This window comes from Corvus moneduloides, chromosome 1 (assembly GCF_009650955.1).
Source record: "Corvus moneduloides isolate bCorMon1 chromosome 1, bCorMon1.pri, whole genome shotgun sequence".
NCBI classification, from domain to species: Eukaryota; Metazoa; Chordata; class Aves; order Passeriformes; family Corvidae; genus Corvus; species Corvus moneduloides.
The window spans coordinates 74,141,444-74,167,345 of record NC_045476.1 but is presented as its reverse complement, the minus strand read 5'-3'; the positions used below and the strand labels follow the sequence as shown (position 1 = coordinate 74,167,345).

Sequence of the window (25,902 nt, the reverse complement as noted above, 5' to 3'; positions counted from 1 at the left end):
GGAGCATGTTGGGTCCATGTACATGTACCCTCATTTTCAAATTTTGAGTGTCTTCACAATCTGGAGAAAAAAAAAAAAAAAGATTGTTGCAAAAGCAACTTGCGTACTCTTCCCTCCCACCCCCATGACAGCTGTGGTCAAATGTCCTGAAACATGCCTTTTTTCCTCTCAAACAAGCTTTAAAATATCCAGCATTAGGGTGTTCCTTGACTGGTGCAGTTAAAAAACACATCTGTAACCTCACTTTCAGAGACATGAAGGCTCAGTGTAACCTCCTCCACTTCTGAAAATACCGTATTCTGTCCTGAATATTCTCAGCTGTGTCTCTGGGAAGCTGAATATGAGCTTATTGCCAGATTCTGATTCTAATAAAGTTAATGGATCTTTTGCCAGTGACTTCAAATGGTCCAGATATTATTCTCGGGCCAACTCCTATGAAATTATCCCAGTTCAAACCTAGAGCAATTACACCGATTTCAGTGAGACTAGACTGGCTTTACTCATCCAACCCGAGGAAGATCCATGAAGTCAGAGATCAGGGTATGGAAGAGCTGCCTCTCGCTCAACCAAGCTGTTGTTACTGGAATGTTGGATGGTGTTTGGGTTTTGGGATTTTTTTTCCCTCTTTGATGAAAGTGATGAATTCAGATCTGCAACCTTACTGTAGGAAGGGGTATGTTCTTTTATGGCAGTGTAGGCTAACCCACAGGACGCAGACCGGTGCTCCATCGATCAGGGCTGGCGGGGGGTACCTGGGTACACCCAGCCACGTACCACAGCTCCGTGTTAAGTTCTGCAAGGTATTCCAGAAAAAAAAAACCCTGTAAAATGCTGTAACCTGCTAAAACGAACAGCAGCGCTTATTCAGATTTAGAAAACTCCACCTATTTTCAGGACAAATAGCCAACACCCACTGGGGGCAGGAGGGGTGGCCGAAACCCTTCCTTTAACAAGAAACAAGCCAGCAAAATCGCACGGCAGAGGCGACCGGAGCCGCAGTTTCGCGGAGCGCCGCTCCAGCGCAGCGAGTCCGTGACATCCGACGGGGCCGGCGCTTCTCAACCTGCTCTGCTCCGTCGCCCCCGCCCCGCCCGTCCGCCCCCGAGGGGCCGCGCTACCTGCGCCCGCTCCCCGCCCCGGAGGAGCGGCCGCCCGCCCCGCCGAGAGGCGGGCGCGCTGGTGATTTGCCTTCGCTGCCGGCAGCCGCGCTCCGGCCAGCCCGCGGGGACCGGGGCTGCAGCCGCAGGAGCTGCTCGCTCGCTCCTTCGCTCCCTGGCAGCGAGAAAAGTTTGCTGCTCTTCACCCTGCTCCTTCTCCCCCCGTACGCAGCCCCCGCGGCCCGGCGCGGATCCCCCGGGCAGGGGCATGGCGAACTGAGCGGCCGGAGCGGGCCGGGGGCGGCCCCGCCGCACCTGAGCGGCGGCGGGCGCGGGGGGCTCCGCAGCGCGGTGCCCCGCGGGCGGCCATGCGCGGCGGCGGCGGGGGCGAGCGCTGAGCCCCCCCGGCCTGGCCGCCCCCCGCCGGCCCGGGCCGAACCCGCCGCGGGGGGGCAGGGCTGGAGGGCGGCGGGCAGCCCCCGGGGACAGCGGGGAGCGGGGACGTCGCCCGCCCGCGCCCGGCCGAGCGCCATGCCGCGCCGGCTGGCCTGGCTGTGCTGCTGCTGGGCGCTGCTGAGCGGAGCCTGCCGCCCCGCCGAGCCCGCACTGCCCGCCGAGGGCGGGGAGCCGCCGCCGCCCGCCGCCGCCTCGGGCTTCCTCTACCGGCGGCTGAAGTCGCACGAGAAGCGGGAGATGCAGCGGGAGATCCTCTCGGTGCTGGGGCTGCCCCACCGTCCCCGGCCCCTGCCGCGGGAGCCGCCGGCTCCGCCGCCGGGACGGCTGACGGCGGCGCCGCGCTTCATGCTGGACCTCTACCACTCCCTGGCCGAGGGCGCGGAGGGCAGCGCGGGCACGGAGCGCGGGGGTCGCCCGCAGCCCCCCGCCCCGCCGCTGCCCAGCCCGCAGGACAGCGCCTTCCTCAACGACGCCGACATGGTCATGAGCTTCGTCAACCTGGGTGAGTGAGTGAGGGAGGGAGGGAATGGGTGCTAGGCTGCCCACCCAGCCACTCACCCGTCCGCCCGTCCCGCGGGCACCCCTGGCTTGTGCAGTGGGGACGGGCGGCCGCTCCCCGGTGGGGCGCGACGGGGTCGCGGCTTTGCCGGCTGGGACTTGGGCTGCGCGGGTTTCGGCCAGGAGGACAGCTCACTTCGGCGAAGGGCAAAACCTCTCGCAAACAGAAAAAAAGGAATATACACCAGAATGCAAAACCTGGCGGGGGGAGGAGTGGGGAGAAGGAAGAAAAAAAGAATAATTATTTTTTTAGTAGTCCTTGTTCTGATGGTAGTGGTCAGAGCCTGTAGTTCAGAATTAAACACACCCTCCTCTGCTTCGTGGGTAGCAGGGCTGGGGTCATGCTAGAGTACAGGTTGCACTCACTCTATGCAAGGTCCAGCAGAGATGCCTTTGGGGCTTGAACAAAGTACAGCCACGCTACTCCACGGTGTCCTCGTCTTCTCTTTTTAATTTTTAATTTGTTTTGTTTTTATTTTAAGGGATCAGAGCTAGTGTGGTGGTGAATATGTGACTCTGTGTCGGTTATTCTGGTGATTGAGCACGGGAACATGATAAAAATCTGTATCATGTGGAAATCTTGAATTAAGTTCTGTTAGACGTCAACCTGCTCTTCAAACAAACCATCTTGTCAGCGATGTGAAGGGCTCTGAGGCAGGCATTTCGGTGGGAAAGTTATTAAGCTTTTTTACTTAAGGGAGCTCTTAGTACTATGCAATTGTAAGGAAACAGTGTAATTAGATTCAGCCTAATGTGGAGAATGAAAATATTTCAGTTGGCAAATTACAGTTCCTTTTTTTAGGGAATTCCTGTGAAGCTCAAGTGTCTTAGCCGGTCAGCTGAAAACTTTGCCTTTTCACTAGTGCTGCCAGAGCTGCGTGCCAGAACGACAACAGCTTGTCTTGTTTAAAAAAAAAAAAAATACAATTTGTTGTGTGTTTACTCATTTGGAGCAGGGATATGTCACCGCAGCAGGAAATTTCTTGGAGCTCCCAGTGCTGGTACAGGTGTTCAGTAGCTTTGTACCATGCTGTATGCATCTAGAACAAGAGCTGATTAATTTTTGTACCTGATGGAAATCACGTAGTAGGTCAGAAGTGTTGCAAAGAGTTGTTGAAGGATTTGTCTGCATTGAAACTGAGGTGACCACAACTCGTGTGGATACAGCTGAGCTGCCTTAGGTGCTCAGACCTTCCAGGACCGTAGAGCCCTGTTGCCTCCTCGTGGGTGTGTACCTGTCAGGGTCTCAATTGCCTTGTTTAAAGTCAGCTTGGGGATGTTTAGGTGGTGCTGCGATCTCAGAGCTCGGATGCATTTGATTGAGACTTCCTGAAATTGTCCATCAATGAAACCAGCGAGGTCTGTGGTCTCAGCTCAGAAGTTGAGATCTGGGAAATACTGTACAGGCTTCAGGACTAAAGGGCACCTGCCTCTCTCTTTCTTCCCTCCCAGCCTCCCCAAACGTCTCTGTCCTTTGAATACACAGAGCTGCTGCTGCTGCTGTCTCTGTTTTTTGCCTTTGGGACTTTCAGGACCTATACTTGGAGCTGTGAGTTTAAGAAGTGTGCTGCTGCCTGTAAGCAAACCCATGGCACGTTTTACTTGAGGGATGTGAAACAAGGTGCTTGCAAGGGACTAGGCAGTTCCCAAAAGAGCTGATTCCAGGCATAAATGTGAGCATGTGGTGTTTTAGAAGGTAATTAGTTGTTTATAAAGCACCAGGGGAGTATTATTAGATGGTATACCTGAAAGTATGTGTTTCTTTTGAAAATAGCCCCTTCCACTCATATGATTCAAATCAGTTCTGATAATTTGGATCAAGACGCTTACGTAACAACAAGGAAAATTATTCATGTAATGTAGCAAAATAGTGCAATTGAAATGCTAGTTATGAGTCTCAGGAAGCATGAATCAACTGTAGAATTCTCATCAACTTCCAAATTCCGAGTCATAAACCATAATGTCATTTAATGTGATTGTTTGTTACCAGAGTGTTGGCAAACGGATGGGCTGGGACTGAACAGCTGTTTGGCTGTTTTCTGTGGCTTCTCTGACATTTCAGGAATATTTTGGGGTCTTTCACCTGTGTATTGACATTTACTTTTCCATTTAACAATAATTCAGGTCAGAAAACTAGAGGAAGCCTAATGTTATATTCCAATACAGAAACCAAGGGTTTGATGGGAGAAAGCCTGCTTGTTATCTGTCGAAGTATTAGACGAAGTCAGAAATGCAGCAAAAGATGGTGGGATCACCATAGAAAGAGAAGAATTCTTGATCGTAAGCACACTGACTATTCCGATGAAGTACATGTCAAGCAGCCCTGAAAACTCACAGCTGGAGTCTGCTTATAAGTAGACACTGCCAGAATTATTTTAGTTGGGGCTTTCTGCATGTGGCCATACATATAGTTACTTCTGGTCATTTAAAACTGACTTCTGAAGAACTTTGTGTTCAACCTTGAAGACTTCCCCTTCCATTATTGAAGGGGCAACTACCAAAGAGATGTGAGGGGCCCTCGCTGTTCTCCCGGGCTGAGGAGTATATGGTATCACCTGGGGGTGCAGGTGCACGTGGCTGTGTGGGTGTGAAGTCAGTGTGGGTGACCTGCCTTCAGGTGCTGATACTGCTTCTGCTGCAGCTCAGATCCAGATAAAAGTTTGATGCATCTCGTTGTGCTGGAAAGCCATCATCTAGGTCAGCTGTGCAGAGAAGCTTGCAGGTGTTGATGTTCTTATAAAAGTGAATTTAATTTTTCCAACCCGTAGCCCAAAAAGAGTCTCACTAGCTTGTAGTCACTGATTTCAAACATGCAGGGCTCCAGCTCTTCCTGACCAACCTACATCTTTCAGTCTGGGGATACAGCAGATGTGTTTCCTGTCTAGGGAGGGCTATGTTTCCGTATGTGCTCAGGGTATGGTCGTCTTCACAAAGGTCTTGGAAAGCTGAGGGACTTTGGTGAGGTCTCAGATTATTCAGGCAGTGCAGGCTTGTCCCAGTCTCAAAGGTGGGAGTGTTCTTGGAGATGGTTTCTATTTTATTTTGGGCTTTTTTTTAAAGTGAAAAAAGAAGGTCACAGAGGTGTGGAGGTTCTCCAGACACAGGGAGTTGCTGTCTTACAGGGAGGATGAGAAATACCAGTCTTTGAAATGGGGAGTCTGGGATTTATCTTGCCTACCTGGTGATGTCTGTCTTGTAGTATGGACTTGCAAGATGTGGGCAATGATTCCCAGAGGGGCTGATTATACGGGGAGCTTGGTGTGTCCAGGGTTTCTAGGAGATGCTTAGCATTTTGTTTTATAAAGCACCTGGAGAGCAGTATCAGGGAGGAGAAATAAGTTTTTGTTCCCATTATAAGCAAAACCACACAAGATATAAACCAATTCAGATAATTCAGAAAATAAATATAATTTATCAGGTTAGGTACAAAAAAAAAAAAATTCGACAGAAAACATAACCTGTTTTTGGTAAATCTGGTCCCTTTTTTGGGAAGATGATCCTAGAAGTGTCTATTTTGGGTGTTTTCATTAGGATGAGGCATCCGACAAGTGCCTGTTTCTTTTCATTTCCCACATAGGAAGTCTGGATAGCTAGCACAGATGGAAACATCTGCATGGATTCACTGACAAAGCAGGGTACCAAACTTCTGTGCTGTGGAAATGGCTGTATGTCAGGGTTGTGAGGCTGCAGCAGAGGACTGCACTGTGGGTCAGCGGGTGTCTTTGTGAAACTGTTCAGCTTTTTTTGTAGGAACAGCCTTGACATAAATGTGTGGTGTGTCTTGACACAGTACTGTTGGGAGAATAACATCTATTAATGTTTCCCGTCTGGAAAATGTACCTTCCTTATGGCACCAGATAAGGTTATCTCCTCTTGGCAAAACAGCCCGGGGTTGGTATGGAGATCCCTCTTGAGGCAGTGATGCTGGATTGACAGCTTGACTGTCAAGCATCCCTTTATTTTACAACCATTTTAGTGAAAAATGTATCAAGTTCCTTGCAACCAACCCCCTTTTTCCTCAGTCCAGGAAGATGAGCAGGGAGGGGTCACTGCTCAAACCAAGCTGTAGACAAGGGTCAGATCTAAAGTCCTCCCAGTCTTTTCTGGCATACCAGTGCTGATGTGAAGGGGATCTGCTCTCCCCTGCTCTCCCTCCCCTCTTTCAGCAGCTGGTGTCTTCAGAGTAGCGCATGCTGTGTGAAGTAGCAGAAAACAAGACTCTCTAAGACTTTGCTACTTTAAATGCATACAGAATTATCTGTGTATAATGAAAGGTGCTGTGAAGCAATCCTGTGTCAGAACATGGTGTTCACCCATGTCTTCCTATCCTGACATCCACACTGAGAGGAAAAACAGCCATGTACTTCCTATAATCAAACCCAAGGGATTCAGTGGCAGGCTGTGGGTTTCTGCTGTGACCCAAATCTGGGGCTGTTGATAGCTGTGCAGGAAAAGTCTGAACCCATCGAACCCTCCAGAGATAAAGATCATTAAAAGTGTGCTTTGGGGTGTGGTTATTCAGCATTGTGGCTTTTTGTAGCAGACCAACAGCACCGATTCACTGTATCTCTGTACTTTTGTAGAGAGGGTTTTCCCTTTTATCATAAGACCCACAGGTCCCTTGGGAAAACTTCATGCAAAAAGGTTGAGAGGAAGCTCACCTTTTCCCAGGCGGTCCTGCAGTCAGTCCTGAAGCTTCAACATGATTTGAGTTGGGGCTGTAGTGAAAAGCCTCTTCTATTTTTGAATCCCCAAACTCCAGGCAATCACCATCTTCCCTGCAAGACTTCAAGTGTCTGCTGGGGCAAGGGTGCTCCCTTTCAGTGCAAGGGGGTTGCTTGGAGGTAAATATAAGTCTTGTAGTACAAATACACTCTCTCTCTCTCTCTCCCCCCCTTGCCTATAAAGCAGCACCTTATGGTTGCAGTGTCTTCCAAACAGGCTTTCATTCTTTTTGGCAGCGGTCGCCTACCAGATTTCCTTTTAGGAATGATCTTGCCCAAATCCATAGCACCTTAGGTGCAAGCAATATGCCTTTGTTCTGCACAGCTTTTCACAGGAGGGAAGCAGTGCTCCAACATCTTTACACGTGTTTCTAAAGCAGGTGAATTTTTTTCATCTGAAGGGTTTGATCGGCCCATCTGCGTTTTTCCCACTACCATGCTTGCTGTTGGGAGATACGAAATTAGGCAACCAAGATGTATCAGGGATGTCGTGTGATTGTATTGATGGGACCATACCATTCATACTGTCATCCCATCTGTTTATACTCTTGGCCATGTGTTGTAAAGGTCAAGACATCTACTCACAGGGAGTAACTGGAGTGTGTGATGCTGCAGATCTGGCTGTGCTGCCAGCTGGCTGTGTACAGCCTCACTTGCTCAGCTTGTGAGCAGCATCCTCCACGTGTGTCCAGAGCAGGCCAATATTGGAAATCATGAAGCTGAATGAGTTTACTGACTTCTGCCAAGCCTTGTATAGTGGGCTTTGATGCCAAGACAGATTCCCAAGCGCCAAAGAGCAGCCTTACATTTGCTGTTCAACTGATGGAGATCAAGGTCCTCATTTATGTCATCTCCTTGAAGTAGCTGCTGCTTGCGAGCTGCCTGATAGTGTGAAGCTACCTGACAACATGATTAAAGAAAGGGCAAAGGTCTTTTAGAAGCCCTCATCTCCTCTGGACTTGGAGTTTGAGGGACCGTAGTCATCCTCCTGCCTTTGGCCAGGAGCCCTGGAAGATGTGTGGCTCCTGCAGAAGCTGCTCTTCAAAACCTGTACTGTTGAAACGAGTGGAGGGTCATGTTCATGTAAGCAATTTATCCAAGTCTGACTGTCATCTGGACTAAGCTACTGGAACCAGACCATGTGGCATTAGTAGGATTATTCTCTATCTTGTGAAAGCTTTTCAGAGCTTGAAAATTTACAGTCTTAGACTTCAACATTTCACACAAATTTTTCTTCCAGCAACAACAATAACAACAGCAGTTTATTGTAATTGTAAAAAGCTAGTATTGCCAGACCAGTCTTGATTATTTCAAGCCAAATTTTTTATCTGTAAATAAATGAAAAGTTGCATTTTGAATTAGAAACCCAGGTGTGGGACTGGCTTTGGGGGTTTTTTTTGGAATTTTTTGTAAAAATAAAAGCAAAACTTCCTAGTTCTTTCCCTTAAAAAAATTGAAGCTAAACCACTTGTTATAAAAAGGTTTCCTTTTGGCAATTTTCTTCCAGCTCAACATGGCTTTAGCAGAAAATCACTTGGGCAGCTGTCATGGATGTCTTGTGCTGAGTTCCTGCTGGGACTGCTTGCTGCAGGCTTGTACCTCTGCCAAGGAGCTGTGGATCCTTGCTGGGTCTAGCCCGGTGCATTGCAGTGGTTACACTCTCTCTCGTAGTTTTAAATATAAACTTTCAAGCGGTGTTTGTGATTTAGGAGGAAGGAAGGTGGTGTTTAGACTTTCCATGCCATGGAGTCACAATTCTTTTTAGGTCATCTTGCCTCATTGCTGGCTTGTAGGGGGTTAGAGGAAGGTATGATTTACTTGGGACGTAAACAGTCCCATTGTGTGTTTCTGCTGTATCCCAGCAGATGCACAACTACTAATCATTTAACATTTCCATTTGACCATTTATATAGCAGTGTGAAGCAAAGAGCAAGCACTATTGCCCAAATGGAAAAATGGCTCATGGGTGAGAGATTCCCATTTGTTACAGCAAGTATCAGACCTCAGAGCCTGGGAGATGGAGGTTAAGGACTGGAAAGCTGTCTTCTGTCCACCTGATTCTTGGAGTCTGGTGTTGGGTCACGCCTAGGTTCCCTGTTTGATGGGGCAACAGTTTTAAACTGAAAGAGGGTAGATTTAGATTGGATATAAGGGTGAATTTTTTCAAAAAGAAGTAGTAGAACACTGGAACAAGTTCCCCAGAGGAACTGAGGATGCCCCATCCTTGGAGCTGTTCAAAGCCAGGTTGGATGGGGCATTGAGCAATCTGTTTTACTGAATGATATTCCTGCCCATGGCAGGGGTTGATCTGGATGACTTTTGAAGGTCCCTTCCAGCCCAAACTTCCTGGAATTCTAAGAGGGAATTGAGAGGGCACTTGGGACTGGGATTCTGTAGCCATGATGTACTGAGGGTGCCTGAAAAGTATTCAGTGAGTCATTTCTTTCCACCTTTTTTCCAGTTGTGGCTGGCAGAGGATGAAGAGCAGTGCCTTCTGCAGAGCTGCAGCACTTGCAGCAGGGGTGGCTGGCAGCAGCATCCTAAGAGGCTCCTGTGGCCTGGTGCTTTGCACCCAGAGCAGGCTCCCACACAGTGGCCCTGGGAAAGGCATGGGGCTGCACCTGCTGCAGGGCTGTTGCAGGAGAAAAAAGCTTAATTAAAGAAGCTGAGTCCCTGTGGGATTGCAGGGGTGTTTAATACCTCGTAATGGACTTCGATTCCTAAAACCTGCTGTGGATTGGGGCTGGCATTTCCTGAACTTTCAGTTACTTAAGAAACAGTCTTGTAGTGTTGGGTAGAGTTTTGGAGTGGATTTTTTTGTTTGTTTGGCTTTTGGGTTGGTTGGGGTTTTTTTGGTGATGTAATGAGATTTTTTTTTGTTTTGTTGTTAAGGGCACAAAGATTTTGACAGCACTGCTTTCAGCTCTTTTTATTTTACGTAGCAGTGTTCATCATAGCACAATAACAGAATTGAATCAGTGGTAGCAACAGTGTGAACTTTTGGCAAAAAAGGATAATGTAGACAGAGCCGAAGTGTTCTGCTAACTAAAACAGTAGCTGTATTTTTCAGAGAGCTAGACATGACTGTTTTGATCCAATGTGGTGTTAATCACAAGAATACATAACTGCTTTCCTGTGAACTTTCCCCTTAAAAATATCCAATGATATCACCTGATGTTTTGCATGAATGCTTGGTATAACCAGAATTTAGAACAGCTGGCTCCTTATAAACTTGGAACATTCATAGGTCAAATATTAGTGTATAAATAAAAACATTTAGAAAATGAAAACAGAAATACAGTATTGGAAATATACTGAATGTGCAGATGTACTTCACGGCTTGAATAGCTTTACAAATTAATCAAGACAGTGTTAACACTTGTTCTGAAGAGTCAAATTTCCTGATAGTAAATGAGAGAGTGTTTTCAAACAGTATTCCAAAGATGTGTTATTCCATGTATGTTAATGGTTGTTTGCAGTGTGAGAAATACATGAATTGGCTATTTGAAGCACTCCTTTAATGAATATTTATATGTTCAACCAAAAATCTTGTCAATTGGAGATCTACAGTTTCTTTTATCAAGTGCAGGCTGTAATATGTGCCATGTTTAAAGCATGCACAGAGATGTTTATGTTGAGGTGTACTGCTGCAGCTTTCTTATCTTGTCGCTCACTGCATCGCGTTCGTGTGGCATGTATGGTCAAGGTATTAGACACTGTTTGTACAAGGGCTAAAGGGTGACATAATGTCTATTGAAGCACAAGTGTTAAGCTCCACACCAGGCAACAAAGAGCACTTAAAAAATGAGAACAGATTAGAGCTCATGAACAGGGTCTGATAGTCGCACACGTAAGCCAAGAGGTGTTGGAGGGAGGAAAGGGTCGGCAGCTACAGTGTGAAACAGATGTCTTCTTGCATCCTTGTCTCTCCTGGGCTTTCCAGACCGCTTCAGAGAGAAATTCAGAAGAGTAAAGCTCTTAGCAGTCAATTCCAGTCCTTTTACAAGGAGTAAAATTATCCAAATAAGTTGGAAAATAATGTTTAACCGTAACTAATGTGTACAAGATGCAAAAGACTTTTCTGTCGCTGCCTTTGTAACGCCATAATAATACAAAGTTGTTTGAACATGAACACTTGCTGCAGCCTAACTTCCATATTTTTCAAATTGCTTTAAAATACCTGGATTAAGGTTCTATATCCAGGAATAAAGAAGTGGTCAGAGCTTTAGTTCCTCATGTCACAGAGGTGCAAGCTCACTCTGGCCAAATTCAGATGAACAGAGGTCAAGGCAGCAGTCTTTAAATCACCAGATGCTCTGCAGGAAAAAAGGAGGCGGCATTTCCTATGTCACTTACCATGGACTTTCCATTCACATTTCTTCACTACTTATGGCCGCACTGGTGGTGTGGTGTGGTGTAGGAAGAGGATTTATACACTTTTAATGTCCATGAATCTTCATAATGATGCCGAGCCTGGTTCTTCAAAACATTCATGTGCAAGCAGTGAGAGGATTTTCTGCAAGCCTTAACCTGTGTGCACAATTTTGATGCAAAATAGTAGGAGGATAGTTCTAAAATTTAAGCCTGCCTTGAAATTCATGTTTTAATATCTACGCAAAGATTTTATCCCCAAGTACAGAATCCAGGTGCTCAACTTAAATGATGAAGGTTGGCAAAGAAACCCTTCAGTTTAGAAAAGCAGCAGCCTCTCTTGCCCACAAACCATCATCCTGAGACAGCATTTCAAGCATGCAGACCCTTTTGCTTAATTACTGTAACATCAAACATCTTTGACATGAAAAGGACCAAGCAGTGGCTATGCAAGATAATGAGTTGTTTATAAAAATAATTTAAACAGCATATGAAAAGGATAAACATGCATGTCCTGCCAAAATTCACTGTATGTTCTGCAGGCTTTGGTGATTGTGAATCTCTTGGCTTGCTCTTTAAATTTTTTTTTTTAACCCCACAAAGGAAAAAAGGCAGAGGGGGAAGGGAGTGAAGGGAAAAGAAGGGAGACTTAAAGAAAAGAGAGTAAGAGAGTTCTCATATTTAAGGTAGTTCCAACTTATTATGCTATGGAAGATAGCTGGAGAGAAAATACGTTTGTTTAATGTACTACAATAGATTTTCTCTTTGAGATGTCTGTGTCTTGTCTCTTGCATGTGATAGTTTTTACACTGTAATGGTTGTAGCAGCTGTCAAAAAATGTTCCATTCTGCAGGATATGTAATGCTTGTTACTTGCTAGACAACATCGAGATACTACTCTGTCTCTTATTCAGAACCTCGAAACACTTCATAAGCATTGAAGTCTCACAGTATGTTCTGACAAATGTAAATCACTCTTGTACTGATTTTCCAAATAACTAGGCTGAGGTTCAGAGGTTATGACTGGACCAGGGCTGTCATGAGGTCCCTGAAATTCTTGCTTCCAGTCCTGCAATCTCACCATGAGAATGTGTGCTGTTTTACTGACCTGGCTGGTCCTCCAGTGGCTCATGGAGCCGGTGAAACAAAAGGGTCCTATTTGGTGAAACTTATCTTTTTTTCAGGTGGCAGCATGAATTAGCTGGAGCCTACAGGTTCTACTTGGCTTAGGCTTTAGTTCTTCATGCTTGTGAACCTCGCTCATCAGTGCTGCACAGTCTGTGCCTTCTGCAACCATGCTCCACTAGGGACATGGCTCTTCAGACATGCTTGCCAACAGTTGAACATAGGAAAGATGAAAGGTGTCACAGGCTAGCACATGTTTCACTTAAAACTATTGGAGAGCCTAGTAAAGGTTTGGTTGACTTCTGGTAATGCCCATGCTGCAGGGAAGCTAATAGTAGCTGTTCTTCCCAGTTAACTGACAGTTTTGTTGAGAAACTCCCCATAAAAATGCAGTGTAACAGCTGAAGTTGGTATAATGACTCCTTTATGTTTCAGAAGCTATTGGGATTGGGTCTGCCTGATACTTTTGCTATCTCTAGTCTTAGTAAAAACAGTTTTATGGGGTCCCAAAACAGTCTGTTGCTTCTGGCAGCCAGAGAGCTGGCAGCTCTGATGCACTGAGGCTTGAAGAGATAGTTCATTAATTCATGGCACTTTCCAGAATAAACATGGCAAACCTCCTCTGAAATAACAGACGGTAAATCCTCCTTGTCACTCAAGACTGCACATTTGTCTTCAGAAGGGGGCCATGAAAGAAGCTGTCCATCTCCTAATGAATGAAAAAATAAATAGAAGAAGAATTGTGCATTGTGTTGTACTTGACATAGCGAAACTTTGGGGTGGAATAGCAACAAACCTTTCCTCCCATCTTAGCCCTGTTAACTGTGGACCTAAACCAAGCAATGCCCCCTGGGCAGGCTATCAGATGGCATAAACTATCATAGCTCTTTGCCGGGGATCTCTGGTGGGAATGACAGTGCTTTTTGCTCTTTCTTTGACTCTTTTTGGGAAGGTAGGTGTCAACACCTCTCAGCTTCGGGTCCTCAGGGATAGGACCTCTGGTGTCTCTGTGCTGTGAGACTTGTGAAGGTTGCTACAAGCCAGGGTTGCTCGGAGCGCACAGATGTTTTGTGCAGCTTGTTATTTTCTATGTTGGAGGTTATGAGTCAGATTACTGTTACCAAAATGTTTATGTGAAATCATTTCTGAGTCATATATTTGCATCATATACAACCTGTCTGACAATCAAAACATTCAGCGCTCGGCTAATGATTATACTAAGTTTTCCAACACTCTGCTCCAACATAACATAATTACATGGCAGAGTGCAATATATTACTTTGACAGGGTTCTTCATGCATCTTGTGAAGTCAGAACATCATCATTGCTATTATTTTAAATTATCAGAGTTTGTTGCACTAAACAAAGTTAAAAATAGTGAGTGGCAGTTCCTCAGAAAATGTCATGCAAATGTTCTTGGGCTTTTTCAGTCCTCAAGAAAATATATTTCAAGAAGTTGCATAGTACTTTTAACTTTATTCTCTCCAGAGAGGTGCTTAATCAGGACTTATTGGTTTAACTGACAGAAAAGCTGTGGATATTTGCCTGAAGAAATTGTTTGGTGCCTGCGGGACTGTTTGGTAGTTCCTCTAAAATACATTTTTTAAGATAGAACCAGAGTATTTTTAGCAGCATAGAGTCTCTAAACTACAACTTAATGCACTTTATGTTTATCTCTTGTGTGAGTTCTAGCATAAATAGGGATAGCTTACAAAAGTATTCTGAATAACTAGGGCAAGCATTTAAAGTTACACTTACTATCAGGTGTGTGAGAACTCGGGCAGGAGTGTTTGCCACCATGTTTCAGTGAATTCAGTAACTCCTCTTTAACAGCTTATTCTAGAGCAGGATGGGGAAAACTGAAGCACCCCCCAGCTCTATGCTAAGGTAATGGTCAAGGAAATGGAAAGTGCATGGGGCAAAGGGCTGCTCTTTTGTTTGTTTTTAAATACATGCATGAAAAACCATATGAATGTTGAAATGGAAAATGGTGTTAGGGCTGACTCATCTGAATTTGGTTTACAGTCTTTTGGAACTGGCTTTGGGAGCTCAATTATAAGTGTGAAGGGCACTGGCAGGTCCCTTTAAATATAAAATATCATTGCATTTCAGCGCTCTTACTGAACTGGCAGAGTGCAAAGCACAGTATGGATTATGATGACATTCTTTATGTTCCTAGCGGAAAAAAGTATGAACAATACAATAGTGGACTTTCCTGGCTACAAGTGACTGAGCTGTGCTTAGTAATTAGGGAGCTTGCATTTGGAGCAATAAAAGCATCCCTGTGTAGTATTAGTGAGCACCATCTTTGCTTATGCACGCTCCTTGGCCAGCGTCAGTGGCAAATACATAATTGGTCTATGAGGACCAATATATTGTGAAGTGTAGTGGAAAATGCCAAAATAAAATTTCAGTTGGATGAAGTCCATTTGTCCTGTGCTAATTTCTAGCCCTGTAAACAAACACAGCTGCTGAACGTAGAATCAGTGCTCAGAGTGGTTAAAAACAGTGATGCATTGCTAGTGAGATCACAGCAGAAAAAAATATGTAACACATGAGGCTGCAGTAAGGATCAAGACTATCCTCAGCTCTGATTAATTGTTTCTGTTCATATATTTATGATGCTTAGAATTTGAAGATTGCTGTTTGACTGCCAGACCATTCAGCTGAGAAAGTCAGAGTATTAAGTATTGATGAGCCCGTTGTCATGAACTTTCGCTAAAGAGTGAATTGGTAACCAAAGACTTGATGAATGTATATATATAGTGTTTTATATTTCTCTTTTTCATACCAATATATCACCCATTTGGTCATCTGGGCTTTGTTGTTATTTGTTTATATATATGAAGGATCCATGCAAGTAGGTTTGCCTGTCACTTCATCTTAATTAAAATGTCTTTAGAAGAAGTGCAATACTGAACAAGGAACATGAGACTTCAAACATTAGAAATCTCGGGGCCAAGCCTGCTAGGTCATTGGCAAAGTAGCAGCACTTACACTGTAATTTGTCTCATGGCCCAGTTATATGTTTTGACATCCCTGAGCTGACTAATTGCTCTGGGGGAAAAAAAGAAATAAAGAACGATCTTGGTTACTGTAGTAGAAAAGACGGTTTCCAACCTCTTCTGTCTATCACATCCATTATCTAGTGACTGCTGCATGGTCATCCCCAGAGCTAGCAGAGTAAGGTGCTTTTGAACAGCATCAGTTTTAAAGTTTTGGACATTTTATAGCCATCCTGGGGCTTTGACTTTTGGTAGGTGCTTCACTCCATGCTCTCATGCAGCACATGTTGGTGCCACCCTCTTCAGAAGCCTCCTGGGGCTTGAGGAATAATTGGGTGTTTGCGTTACTGTGTACTGGACCAGTGCCATCGTGGATTTTGTTGTGTCTGCAGAACATCAGTGGCCCGGGTTCTGGAAACTCTCCTAGCCCCTACACCAGCTCAACTACAAGCTGGCATGGAGCATTTAAATCTCAAACTGTCAGTCTGGCACGTTCCATAAACACCAAATTGACTCAGAGTGGCTAGGTCTAGTGCTATAAAACATACTGTTCAGGTATTATTGCCAAGGAAAAAAAATTACCTGTAAATAGCAGACTTACAGCATAGGGGCTTATTTCTCTGCTTATGCTTTTTACATTTCCACTTTTGCACTAGCTTGGCAAGAAGTTAACTTAAATGTCAGAACTATTTTTATGTAAATATATGCATTATTGAATCTCTTACTCATAAAGCAAATAGTACTTTAAACCCACACAAAACAGTTGAAGCTATATATATTTTCTCACTACTGAATTTGGCTTTTAATAACTTTGAGTGCACTGTCCAAAATAAAGTTAGGAATCAAGGGCACTTTATTTTCCAGCTAGCAACATATGTATTCTTGGCTTTGCACTGTACCAATTTGAGATGGAAGAAAACCTGGGTTTGTACTACAGATCCTCTCAGCAATCAAGAAGAGAGAAATATCATAGTTAAATAAACACATTATTTTAAAATTAACAAACTTTTCTAAAAGTTTATGCAGCTACAAAAATTATGAAGGACTATTAAGAGACTGTGGAGGCTTTGATATCAAACAGTGGTTTTCTAATATGTTTCTCCTGCTAGAAGTGCAGCCTTGTGCCAGAGTCAGAGGCAGCAGTTATCCAGAGAAAAGATCTCACTGCTGCCTGCTGCTATTTGAGGAGTAAGGACAGCAAAACCTGCTCTCCGCATGCACAGACAAAACCACAGCTGAGGTAAGGGATTGTGTACTAAGCCCAGCTCATAGTGGCCAGGAAGGAGATGCTCTCTGTCCTTTGTGGGTTTCATGGTTTGTCTTCATGTCACGGATTTTCTTGCCCCACTGCCCTCCTGCCTGTGTGAAGTTACTTCAGGTTGGTACCGGATCCCAAGAATAAGGTGCGAAAAGTCAGTTCAGGAAGTCATGCAGACAGGAGCTTGTTGCTGAAGAATACCTGGCCAGTGCTCTGCCACAGTGTCCTGGTGGGATCCACCTTATTGCTGTCTTACTGCTCCCTGCCACATACTCAGTGTCAGAGCTGCTGTAGCAGAGGTCTTCACTGGTTTTGCCTTGCCCTCTGCTGCAGGCAGGAGTTCCCTGAGCATGTGGGTGTGTTCAGGCTAACTGGGATGCAAAGAAGCAAGCTAGAGGAAGAGGGGAAAGGGGAATCCTTGGCAGAATTGCATGTGATCTGCCACCCCAGATTTCAGTTCAAGCTTTTAAGTCAATTATCCAGCAATTCAGATCATCTCTGGCTGGGTTGCAGGGTATTTGCCTGCCACTGTGTGTGGCATGAAGGGCACACATTGCTACTTCTGCCGTTTCCCGTTGAATTAAACCCAAGCTGTACTCGAGGAGAAAAAAAGTGTTGGAGTGATTTCTGGGGCAGCTGAACTATGAAAGCTGCTTTGGTTATCTGAGGCTGAAGTACATGTGAAGCACAGCTGGGGAAGACCCCTGAAAAAAGCCAGCCCTTGGAATGTTGGATACAATCACAAGCACAATGTGGAAGACCCCACCAGAGTTGTAGTAAATGCAGCAGCTGGTCATGGGTGGGTCATGTCCAGCAAATCACTTGGGCTGGCCATGCACACCTGATTTCATGGGCATGAAGGAGAGGAGAAACTCTGGAGAATGAGGAATGAGCTGGAGCAGAGAGAGGGTCGTGGCTCTTGCCTGTGCAGGCAAGTGAATTTGAAGGATGGTGACTAAGAGATCCTGGTTTTCTAAAAATAATGCTTTCCGCTGACTGAAACCACAGCTCTTGCTGATGCAGCTTTTGATTATTTTACCTCTTATTCCATCTTTCCTAGTTTGCATGATTCAGACTTATGTAAACACTAGTAATGGTGCCTCATTGTGGTGAGAGTGGCACTGCGTGAAAGAGACAAGGCTCACAGGGGCAGGAGATTTGTCCTGAAAGCCTTTTTGTCCATGAGATCCTCTGTGCGTCCCCAAGCAGCTGCTGGAGTGAGAGGTCAGATATCTCTGTCTGGTGATGCCCAGAAGAGAAGTCTGTGGAAAATGATGCTGCTTTCTTTCCTTGCAATGTTCTCTCCTACAGAACTTCATAGTAATGATCCGTATTCTTTCTCGTTAAATGCAGTGTGTGTGAAAAGGCTGCTGAGAGTGGGGTGCTCTGGGTTTTCTTTAAACACAAGCCTTAAGGAAAAACTGAAACAACAGATGAATAAAGTGGTTGTGGTTTAGCTTGAGCCATTTATACTATTTTCCTTTTTAAACACATTTTTGGAAGGTGAGGGGAAACCAATTATGATTGACTTTAAAGCAGGCAGACTGTTTCTTTATTAGACTGAGATGTGTGATTCATCTTGACCGGCTTTTTTTCAGTTTTTAAGTCAATCTGCTTGTATTGCATTCATTCCCTGAGCTTATTTCGTTAACCTTGCCACCTGAACAAATTAAGCACGTGTCTTCATGTGGTGTTCCCTTAATTATGTACCTGCTGGTCACAGTTGGGACACCTATATTTGCATCTGCTTCTTTGTATAGCCAGAGGACAATTAATCCTGCAGGTTTTTCTCCCTTTGAAACCTTTTTTTGTGTATTGTGCAGATTATGTGAATACGCTTCGATATCCTGTTTTTCTATCACTTTGGCATTTCTTTATATGCTTGGAGTGCAGAGGTAGTAAGCTAAAGTACAGCAGGTGGTACTTCCATTAGCAGTGGTGGTGTACACAAAAAGCCCAAGTCTGAACAAGAAAGGTAAGTTCATGTTAGGACTAGAAAAGACCCTCAGAACTATTGAAAACAAAGATGTTGTAGGCATTTTGTCCAGCAAGCTCCATAGAAATCTGTTGCAGTTTTCCTCCATGTCTCACAGGTCACAGGACTCCTGCCAGCTGCCCTGGACAAAAAAAAAAAGTAGGAGCAAAGAAGTGAAAACCAGCACCTACAGCTGTAAGCTGCTGGGGAGGATGTGGTGGGAGCAGGAGAGATCAGCAGTGTCACTCGTGTCCTGGGTCCTCACAGCCATGCAGCAGCTGTTAGGTGGTGTTACTGGGTGGATGTGAACTGTTCTCAGTGTTATAGGGGGAAGAGAAAATACCTAACATGCAAAGTCCTCCTGCTGCTTTGATTTGAACAAAATTTGGTCACTTGTCCTAGCCTTAGCATGTGAGAGATTGACAGTAATTCAGTAATGGGGTCTCAGCAGGCTCTTGCTCCACAAGAAACAGTGAGGCTCTTTCTCTAGCTTGGGTCAATACCTGGTGCTTCTTGACAGGACCACAGGAGAAGGCTCAGACTTTTGATGTAAGTCATGGAATGTGGGACTGATACGGTGTAACTGTTGGCCAAATGAGCATGGTTAAAGCCATGATCGACTCTCACTTCATTGGGCTCTAGCAGTACTAACAAATTTGACACCTTTGTTCTCATTTCCCAAGTTTCAAGTTCACATTTCAGGAGCTGCAGGAGTAGTGGTTAAGTAGGACAGAGTACACCTCAACTCTTCTCCCAGGTTTTCATGTGGATGTGTGCATGCTGTGCTCTTGCTCGCTTCTCCTCCTGCTGAACACCATCAGCTTTCTATTGGGAAAATCTAAAGTTTGCAGTGTGAAGGTGTTGGAGGTAGCTTGTGAGAGATGTAAAACTCATGTAATATGTAATGTAATACACAGTAAAATACTGTGATGTACACACAGAGATGTAATACACAGTAAAATACTGTGTATTGTCTGTGGGGGGAAGGATCTGCTAGTGTTGAAATTTGGTTTTTTGTTCTGACTTGTGACATCTATACCGGTGTAACAATACAGGCATTACTATTGGTAGAAGCAGCGACTGAACACTGTTCAGTGAATGCCCCAGACACAAGAGTTGGTTTAGATAAAGCTTGAGTTTATATCATTCTTATGTATGTGATGAAGAACAGACCCAAAGGTCTCCAACTCCATGCAAAATTATTTCGAGTGGTATGTGGCCAGTAGGTACCCTGTGTGAGAGTAAGCAGTGTGTCAAGAAAATGAGACAGTTTCATGATTGTGGGGGAGAAAAACCCTAGAGTTTAACTGAAACAGCATTAACAGATTGTCTCTTGGAATGCAATCAGCAAGCAGTATGGGTTGTTAGATACAAAATTCAAGTGACTTTACTCTTAATAAAGAAACAGCTAAATAAATATTTCAAGAAAACAGTGAAATCAAATTGCAATAAATTTTATTATTTAGTGCACTTTTAAGGCCCCAGGATGGGAATATATCTGCATTCAGGAAAGCACTTAAGCATGTGCTTTCCTGGATAGGGACAGTCTAAGACTTATACTTAAGTGCTTTCCTGAATGTGGGCCAAAGCCTCCTAAGAGTTTATTTTAAAGACACTCTTCCCTTAATTAAAACACTTGGTCAAATGTAACAATTAGGTGTCAGCTTTCTTACTGTCACACAGCAACTTTCTGTAACAGCAGGCGGTAGCACTATACAATGACTGAGGTCAAGAAGCAAAGACTACTTCATCAGTTGACACTGTGAGAGGAAACTCAATTTTTATGGGCCTCCCAATAGTTCCCTCCGGCACGTGCCGGCAATCTAAAATAAATTGAAGAGCTCTGCCAAGAAGTGGCCCGAAACTGTTTACAGGGTCTGCACTGGAACCAGCCTGAGCTCAAGGCTTCTCCCTACCACAGCAGTGCTGAGCAGCACTGGAGCTCTTGCTGGTGCTGCCAGTACATGTGGTTGGACCTCAGTCATTCTGCCAGGTGTTCTGTTCTGTTTATTCAGACGTTAAATTTTTATTTGATCGTTCCTCACAAGCATCCAGTTGTTTTTTTTCTCACTCAGGTGGCTGGGAGCCAGTTGTGCTAATGGCACTATCAGATGTGCTGGGGAAAGTGGAGTCGTTGCAATGCTGCTTCTCCCCTGATCCAGGGTCCTGGTTGGATCTGAAATGTAGATGGAGCAGTGGTGGCTCCTCCCGCTCTTCCCTGCATTGGGTGTTCAGTGTTTCCTACCTGGAGGAGCAAGAGTTGCCAAAGCTGTTAGGAAGTTGGCTTGCTGGGAGGGACAGGCATGACCGGGTTACACCAGTAATCGTGAAAATGAAGTTGTTCTGGAACATATTGCCAGGGAGTCCTTGTTCCCCAAGGGGGTGACCTTCAAGCATCTCCGGCGGTGCTAGGAAACACTGAAAAGTAAGGGTTTTATTCTAGCACCTTGGAGTGACTAGTGACAAGTGATTTTGATGAGAGGATTTCCAAATAGAGCCCACCTCAGGTCCTGTACTTTGGGCATCCCTGTCCAGAAGCCATTTTGGTGAAGTGCTGGAAGAGGTGGTGGTCTCCTGCCTTGTAGCAGCATCAGCTGTCCTATGCATGAGGAAATCCACTCTTTGGTTTTCCTGAGGAGCTGGACTTTAAATAAAGCGTGTATGGTTTGAAAGCCTGTTGCATTTTCTTTCCCTCATCTTAGTCTTAGTATGCCTGCCCTTTACCTCATAACTAGAGCAGTTCAGTGTCTTCCCCACTTCTGCTGTCCTTTTGACTTGACTCTGTTGTTATGATGGTTGCCTTGTCTTACTTATTTTTATAATCTGTGCTCCAAATTTGTGATCCGTAATTGTGGGATAGCTCACAGCAATCCAAGCTATTGCCTTTTTGTGTGGTTCTTCTGAGTGACCCCTGCATAGAGTTTTGATCAGGTTGCAGTAACCTTGATTTTTACATCAGTATTTAGTTTCTGGTGTCCAGGGATGTTAGGTGTAGCAAGGATTTGAAAGGTGAGGTGAAAGCAAGTCCGTGCCAAAACTGCTCCTGAAAGATTTTCCCTCACTAAGCCTCACATGCTGTTGTCCCTTTCCTGTCCTTTTGGATGTGGTGTCAACTTGAGCTTGGGAGGACCTAAAGCTTGCTCTTGGCTCTTCCTGGCAAAGAGGCAAAGAATGAAAGAGAAAATATTTTTTGTGGTAAAAGATGAAGAAGGATGTAAGATTTGGTAAGGAAAGACTGAAAATTGCATCCCTGATAGGTTGAATTTTCCACTGTATGGAGAATGTGCCAAAATACTACAATAAAATACATAATGTGTTTCCTCTGCCTTCCCATTGTAAAACTTGAGAGTCATGGCATATTAACCAAAACCAGATACATCCATTGAGTTTCCATACTCTGAAGCAGTATAGGGTGGGGTGAAGCTGGTATTAATAGTTCTATTCATCACAATAAATGTTCCTGGTAGATGTGGGTGGTTCAGACTCAGTGAAGAAATGGCTCAAAAGTGATCAGTCTCCACCCAGAGAAGCAGGAATTTTTAGCAGGGAGTGTCCCACATACCGGTAATAAAAAATGATGGCTAACTGAAGAGTCTTTTCTTGAAGGGTTTTATTTTAAATTCAGGTGACCTGAGGTTTCATTAGCACCAGGAGTCATTTTGGTTCCCCAGCTGTTTCCTAATGCAACTTGCTAATTATCGGTCCGTATTCCATAGGTAAATCTGCATTTGATTAAGAGCTGGCTTTAGGCTGTCGTCTTCTCACTTCTGTCCCAGTGCGCCATAAAAAGCCCTATAAAATATGGAGGTTCTTGAGGGAGTTGGCGTCTGCAGCACTGACTGACACGAAACCAGCATTTTTGTGAATTTGTGTCATTTTGTACGTTCTACATTCTCTTCAGAAATTTATCTATTTATTCATGGGTTTAATTGCTATTTCTTTTACAGCAGGGCTTGGAGTTTGTAATGAGAAGTCTGTGCTGGGCGTTGTACCAATACATAACAGAGAAGGCAGCTCTGCCCTTGACTGCTAAAAGGACATGACGGGATGACAGAAATAACAAAAGGGGTGGAGGACAGTGTAACAAAATGTGCAGAGATTAACAAAAAAAATGTGTCTATCCACATTAAATAAATTATTTGAAATACAGTGTGTTATGTATCAATATGCAGGAATATGCATTTTACAGTATTTCGTATCACATTTAGAGATTTACATGGTTTTTTTGATCTTTAAGGAAAAGTAAGGATTGTACAAAGTTTATTTCTGTACAGGCAGAATAATCTTCTGTACCTAATCTTGCTTCCATGTCCCTGGGAGGCATGTGTACGTGGAAATAATTTTTAGCCTGGTGCAGCTGAAACAGAAGATGAGACATCAGTGATGTCTGGGTTTAGAACTTGTGTATCTGCTCATAAATGGATGTTTTGAACTCTCTGCTTGGTGGAGAGCAGAGGGATCATTTCTCTTGTTGAGTGATGGACCTGTATTGATGGTTGGTCTCAGCAGAATACACGGAATCACTTGGCATTTTGGAGAACAGCATGCAGGGGATCAAGTCAGTTAACTGAACAGGAGAAGAGCAAGCAAATTTCTATTTCAGTGCAAAGCCCATACATGGCTTGAAAGGAACCTTTCCCCTTAAAGTTATTTTTTTGGCAGGATGGCAAGAGTTCATATAGCGCTTGTGACACAAAGCAGTCACTGAGGTAAAGGTAACCTGTCGTTTGCTGCTCACAGTGCTTGCTGTAGGCATTTTCAGAGGCTGTAGGCATGGCTTTGTATTTCATGGTATATTCTACAGGGGAGCTAATGGACTCCCTGGAGGTGAGAGGAGCACATTCTTCCTGTGTCTGCTAGATGGGCTTTCTGGCCATTTTGATGTCCATACTGTGTAGTCACAGAGACCAAGTGGATTGAACAATGGACAAAAGTTGCCTGAGAAGGCTGGAAATGCAAATGCATTCCCATTTCTCACAGTAATGCGGATATTTGTCTCAGTTCTGAATTTGTTTGCTGTGAGCTTTCTGCAGCGATTGAAGACAGCCCATGCCTTGGTGGAGGAACATTGTCTGTTCAGCTATGCAAGGGCTTGTAATTTGATCAAGTATTTCTGAGATGGTTGCATTTTTGTGGATGAGTGTGGGAGGCTTTGTGCCACGTCGTACCCTTACTGTCTTGGGTTTTACCATTTAAGCCTCCTGTTCACTGATTACGTAAATTCTGAGGTTTCATTCTTAGGGCTTCATTGCTGGGTCTTCCTGTTCTTAACTTTGAATAAAGCAGCAATCACCACCACAGTCCAGTCAGTGTTCACAATGTGACTTCTGGGTTGGCTTTGTACACACTGTGGTTTGCACTGATGAGCTGCTAGCCCTCATGGGTGAGAGGTTTCTGGTGCTGGGGCGAGTTTGGATGCTTGTGGACTCCTCTGAAATATGTGGCAGTGAGGAATTCAGATGGTAAATCACGTTCCTGTTTGGTGGTGTTGAGAACAGATGAGTGGTAAGCAAGGCTGAAGTGGAAAAGGTGGCCAGAGGCTGGGGCCAGGACTCTGCATTGGTCAACGATGGAGGGGAGAGAAATGTGGGACTGGGGAAACAGATGAGTCAGGCAGGAATGTTTTTGCACAGATTCCTGGGTGGAGGAGCAAGTTGGGGTGTAAGTCTGCTGCTGACCTTCTGGTGGTAGCTGACACAGCATTGCAGAAATGCAGTGCTTTTTGTGGAAGCAGTGGTAAACGGTGGCATTAAAAAAATTGAAAGAGTGTTCTTATGAGTTGTGAGGTGCTAAATTACCCCACAAGTGATGTTTTGAGGGAGTGGACAAGTTTGAAAAGAAAGTTGAAATAATTTTGCTGCTGTTGACTTTCAGTGGTTCTCTAACCTAATTTCAACCGCACCTGCAAGAAGGAAAAGGCTCTTGAGCTCTGGGTGCCACAGTTCCTGCTCCAAGTTGTCTTTTGTCCAGTCTGTGGTCAGTCCTCCTTGGGGATGAACTGGGTGCCAGCATGGTCCCCTCCACTTCCTGGGACCAGCCTGAGCATCCCTGCCATGGATATAAAATTACTCCAAACCCTGTTGCAGCATACCTGATGGAGGGGGAGGGCTGGGCATTACCTCTTCTTCTGGAAGTGCTGGGGTCCACCAGCTTGCTGTAATTTTGGAGTCTGAGTTAGCTCACAGGTACTAACAGTGAGCAGGTGCAATCTGGCTTGAAAGTAACCCTCTTCCTACTTCTCAGTTTTAGAGATGAGGGTTATATTTTGATTAGTTCTAGTAAATAACAATTTTAGTATTGCATAAGCATGGCTTGTCATGAGTTGCATTGCTGGGTTTCAGCATTATTGTTGGTCAGTCTTTTTTAAAAATTAACATTTTAGCTTTTTTAACAAAAGAACTGAAGTGTTATGGTTTGGACTTTTTAAGGACATTATTCTTCTTTCTATTGAAGTAGAAATGAAAAAGGGAAGAAGAAGAAAATTTAAAAAATAGTGTATTTTCCATTAAGAAAGATTCCTTTTTCCGTCCTTTTACTGGCATATGTGATGGTTATTTGTAGAAGTTTCTTTCATTTTTTTAAGAGCCCCCAGCCATTTTCGCTTGAAGGAAATGTTTTAAATAAGGGAAACATCATTTTTCATTAACTTGATTTTTCATTAACTTAATTTTGGAGGGTTTTTCTTGCTGTGAGCTCAGTTTACCAATTGGAGCTACCTAGTTGGTCTTTCGAATTCATTTTTGTCAGTGGATCTCTGCATAACAGTTTCCCTCTTCTTTTTTTGCCAGAGTAGGACTAGAATGAAAGAACTGGCCAAGAGATAGTGTGCATAGATTAAACTGTTAGTCCAGATGAATTATACAGAAAACATGCATCTCATGCATTGTGAGAAGCACCAGGAGTAAAAAGTATCATCTTTTGAAGGTTAGCTTGTAGAGTGCAAAGAAAATAACCAGACTGCAGCACTTTGGAGCAAACTTTTTGCTTCCCTTTTAAAATAATTGAAAAATCAGTTATTTTCATGCAGTCATGAGTAAGTATTTTAGTGTTGACTTTGCCTTTTCATAACTTCTTATTGCACAGTTCTTCAAAAATTCCTTTACTGTCTTTCTCAGATTTTATCTCAGAACATGTGTTTTTGTCATTAATTTCATTCTTATGCCTTCATTGTTTTACCAACTTTTTGTTGGCTTACAGTCTGTGTGTGTCTTATTATCAGTTCCAGTTCAGTTTGTCCTATGACCGTGATTTCTTCTCCTTCCCTTCCTCCCCTTTCCCCCGCAAGATTCCCTCTGTAGTGCTAAGCTTCTGATGGCTGGAAGACTGTGAACAGG

The 25,902-nt window shown here is 44.3% G+C and overlaps 1 protein-coding gene across 1 annotated transcript in view; it reads left to right on the top strand.

The window, feature by feature from the left end:
• Positions 1–1,613: 1,613 nt before the first annotated feature.
• BMP6 (bone morphogenetic protein 6) overlaps positions 1,614–25,902 on the top strand; it is an 88,471-nt gene continuing 64,182 nt past the window's right edge. The window contains exon 1 of the mRNA XM_032115919.1: positions 1,614–2,055. Within this exon, the coding sequence (XP_031971810.1) occupies positions 1,629–2,055 (427 nt within the window). The 5' untranslated portion in view covers positions 1,614–1,628. The remainder of the gene's footprint in view (positions 2,056–25,902) is intronic.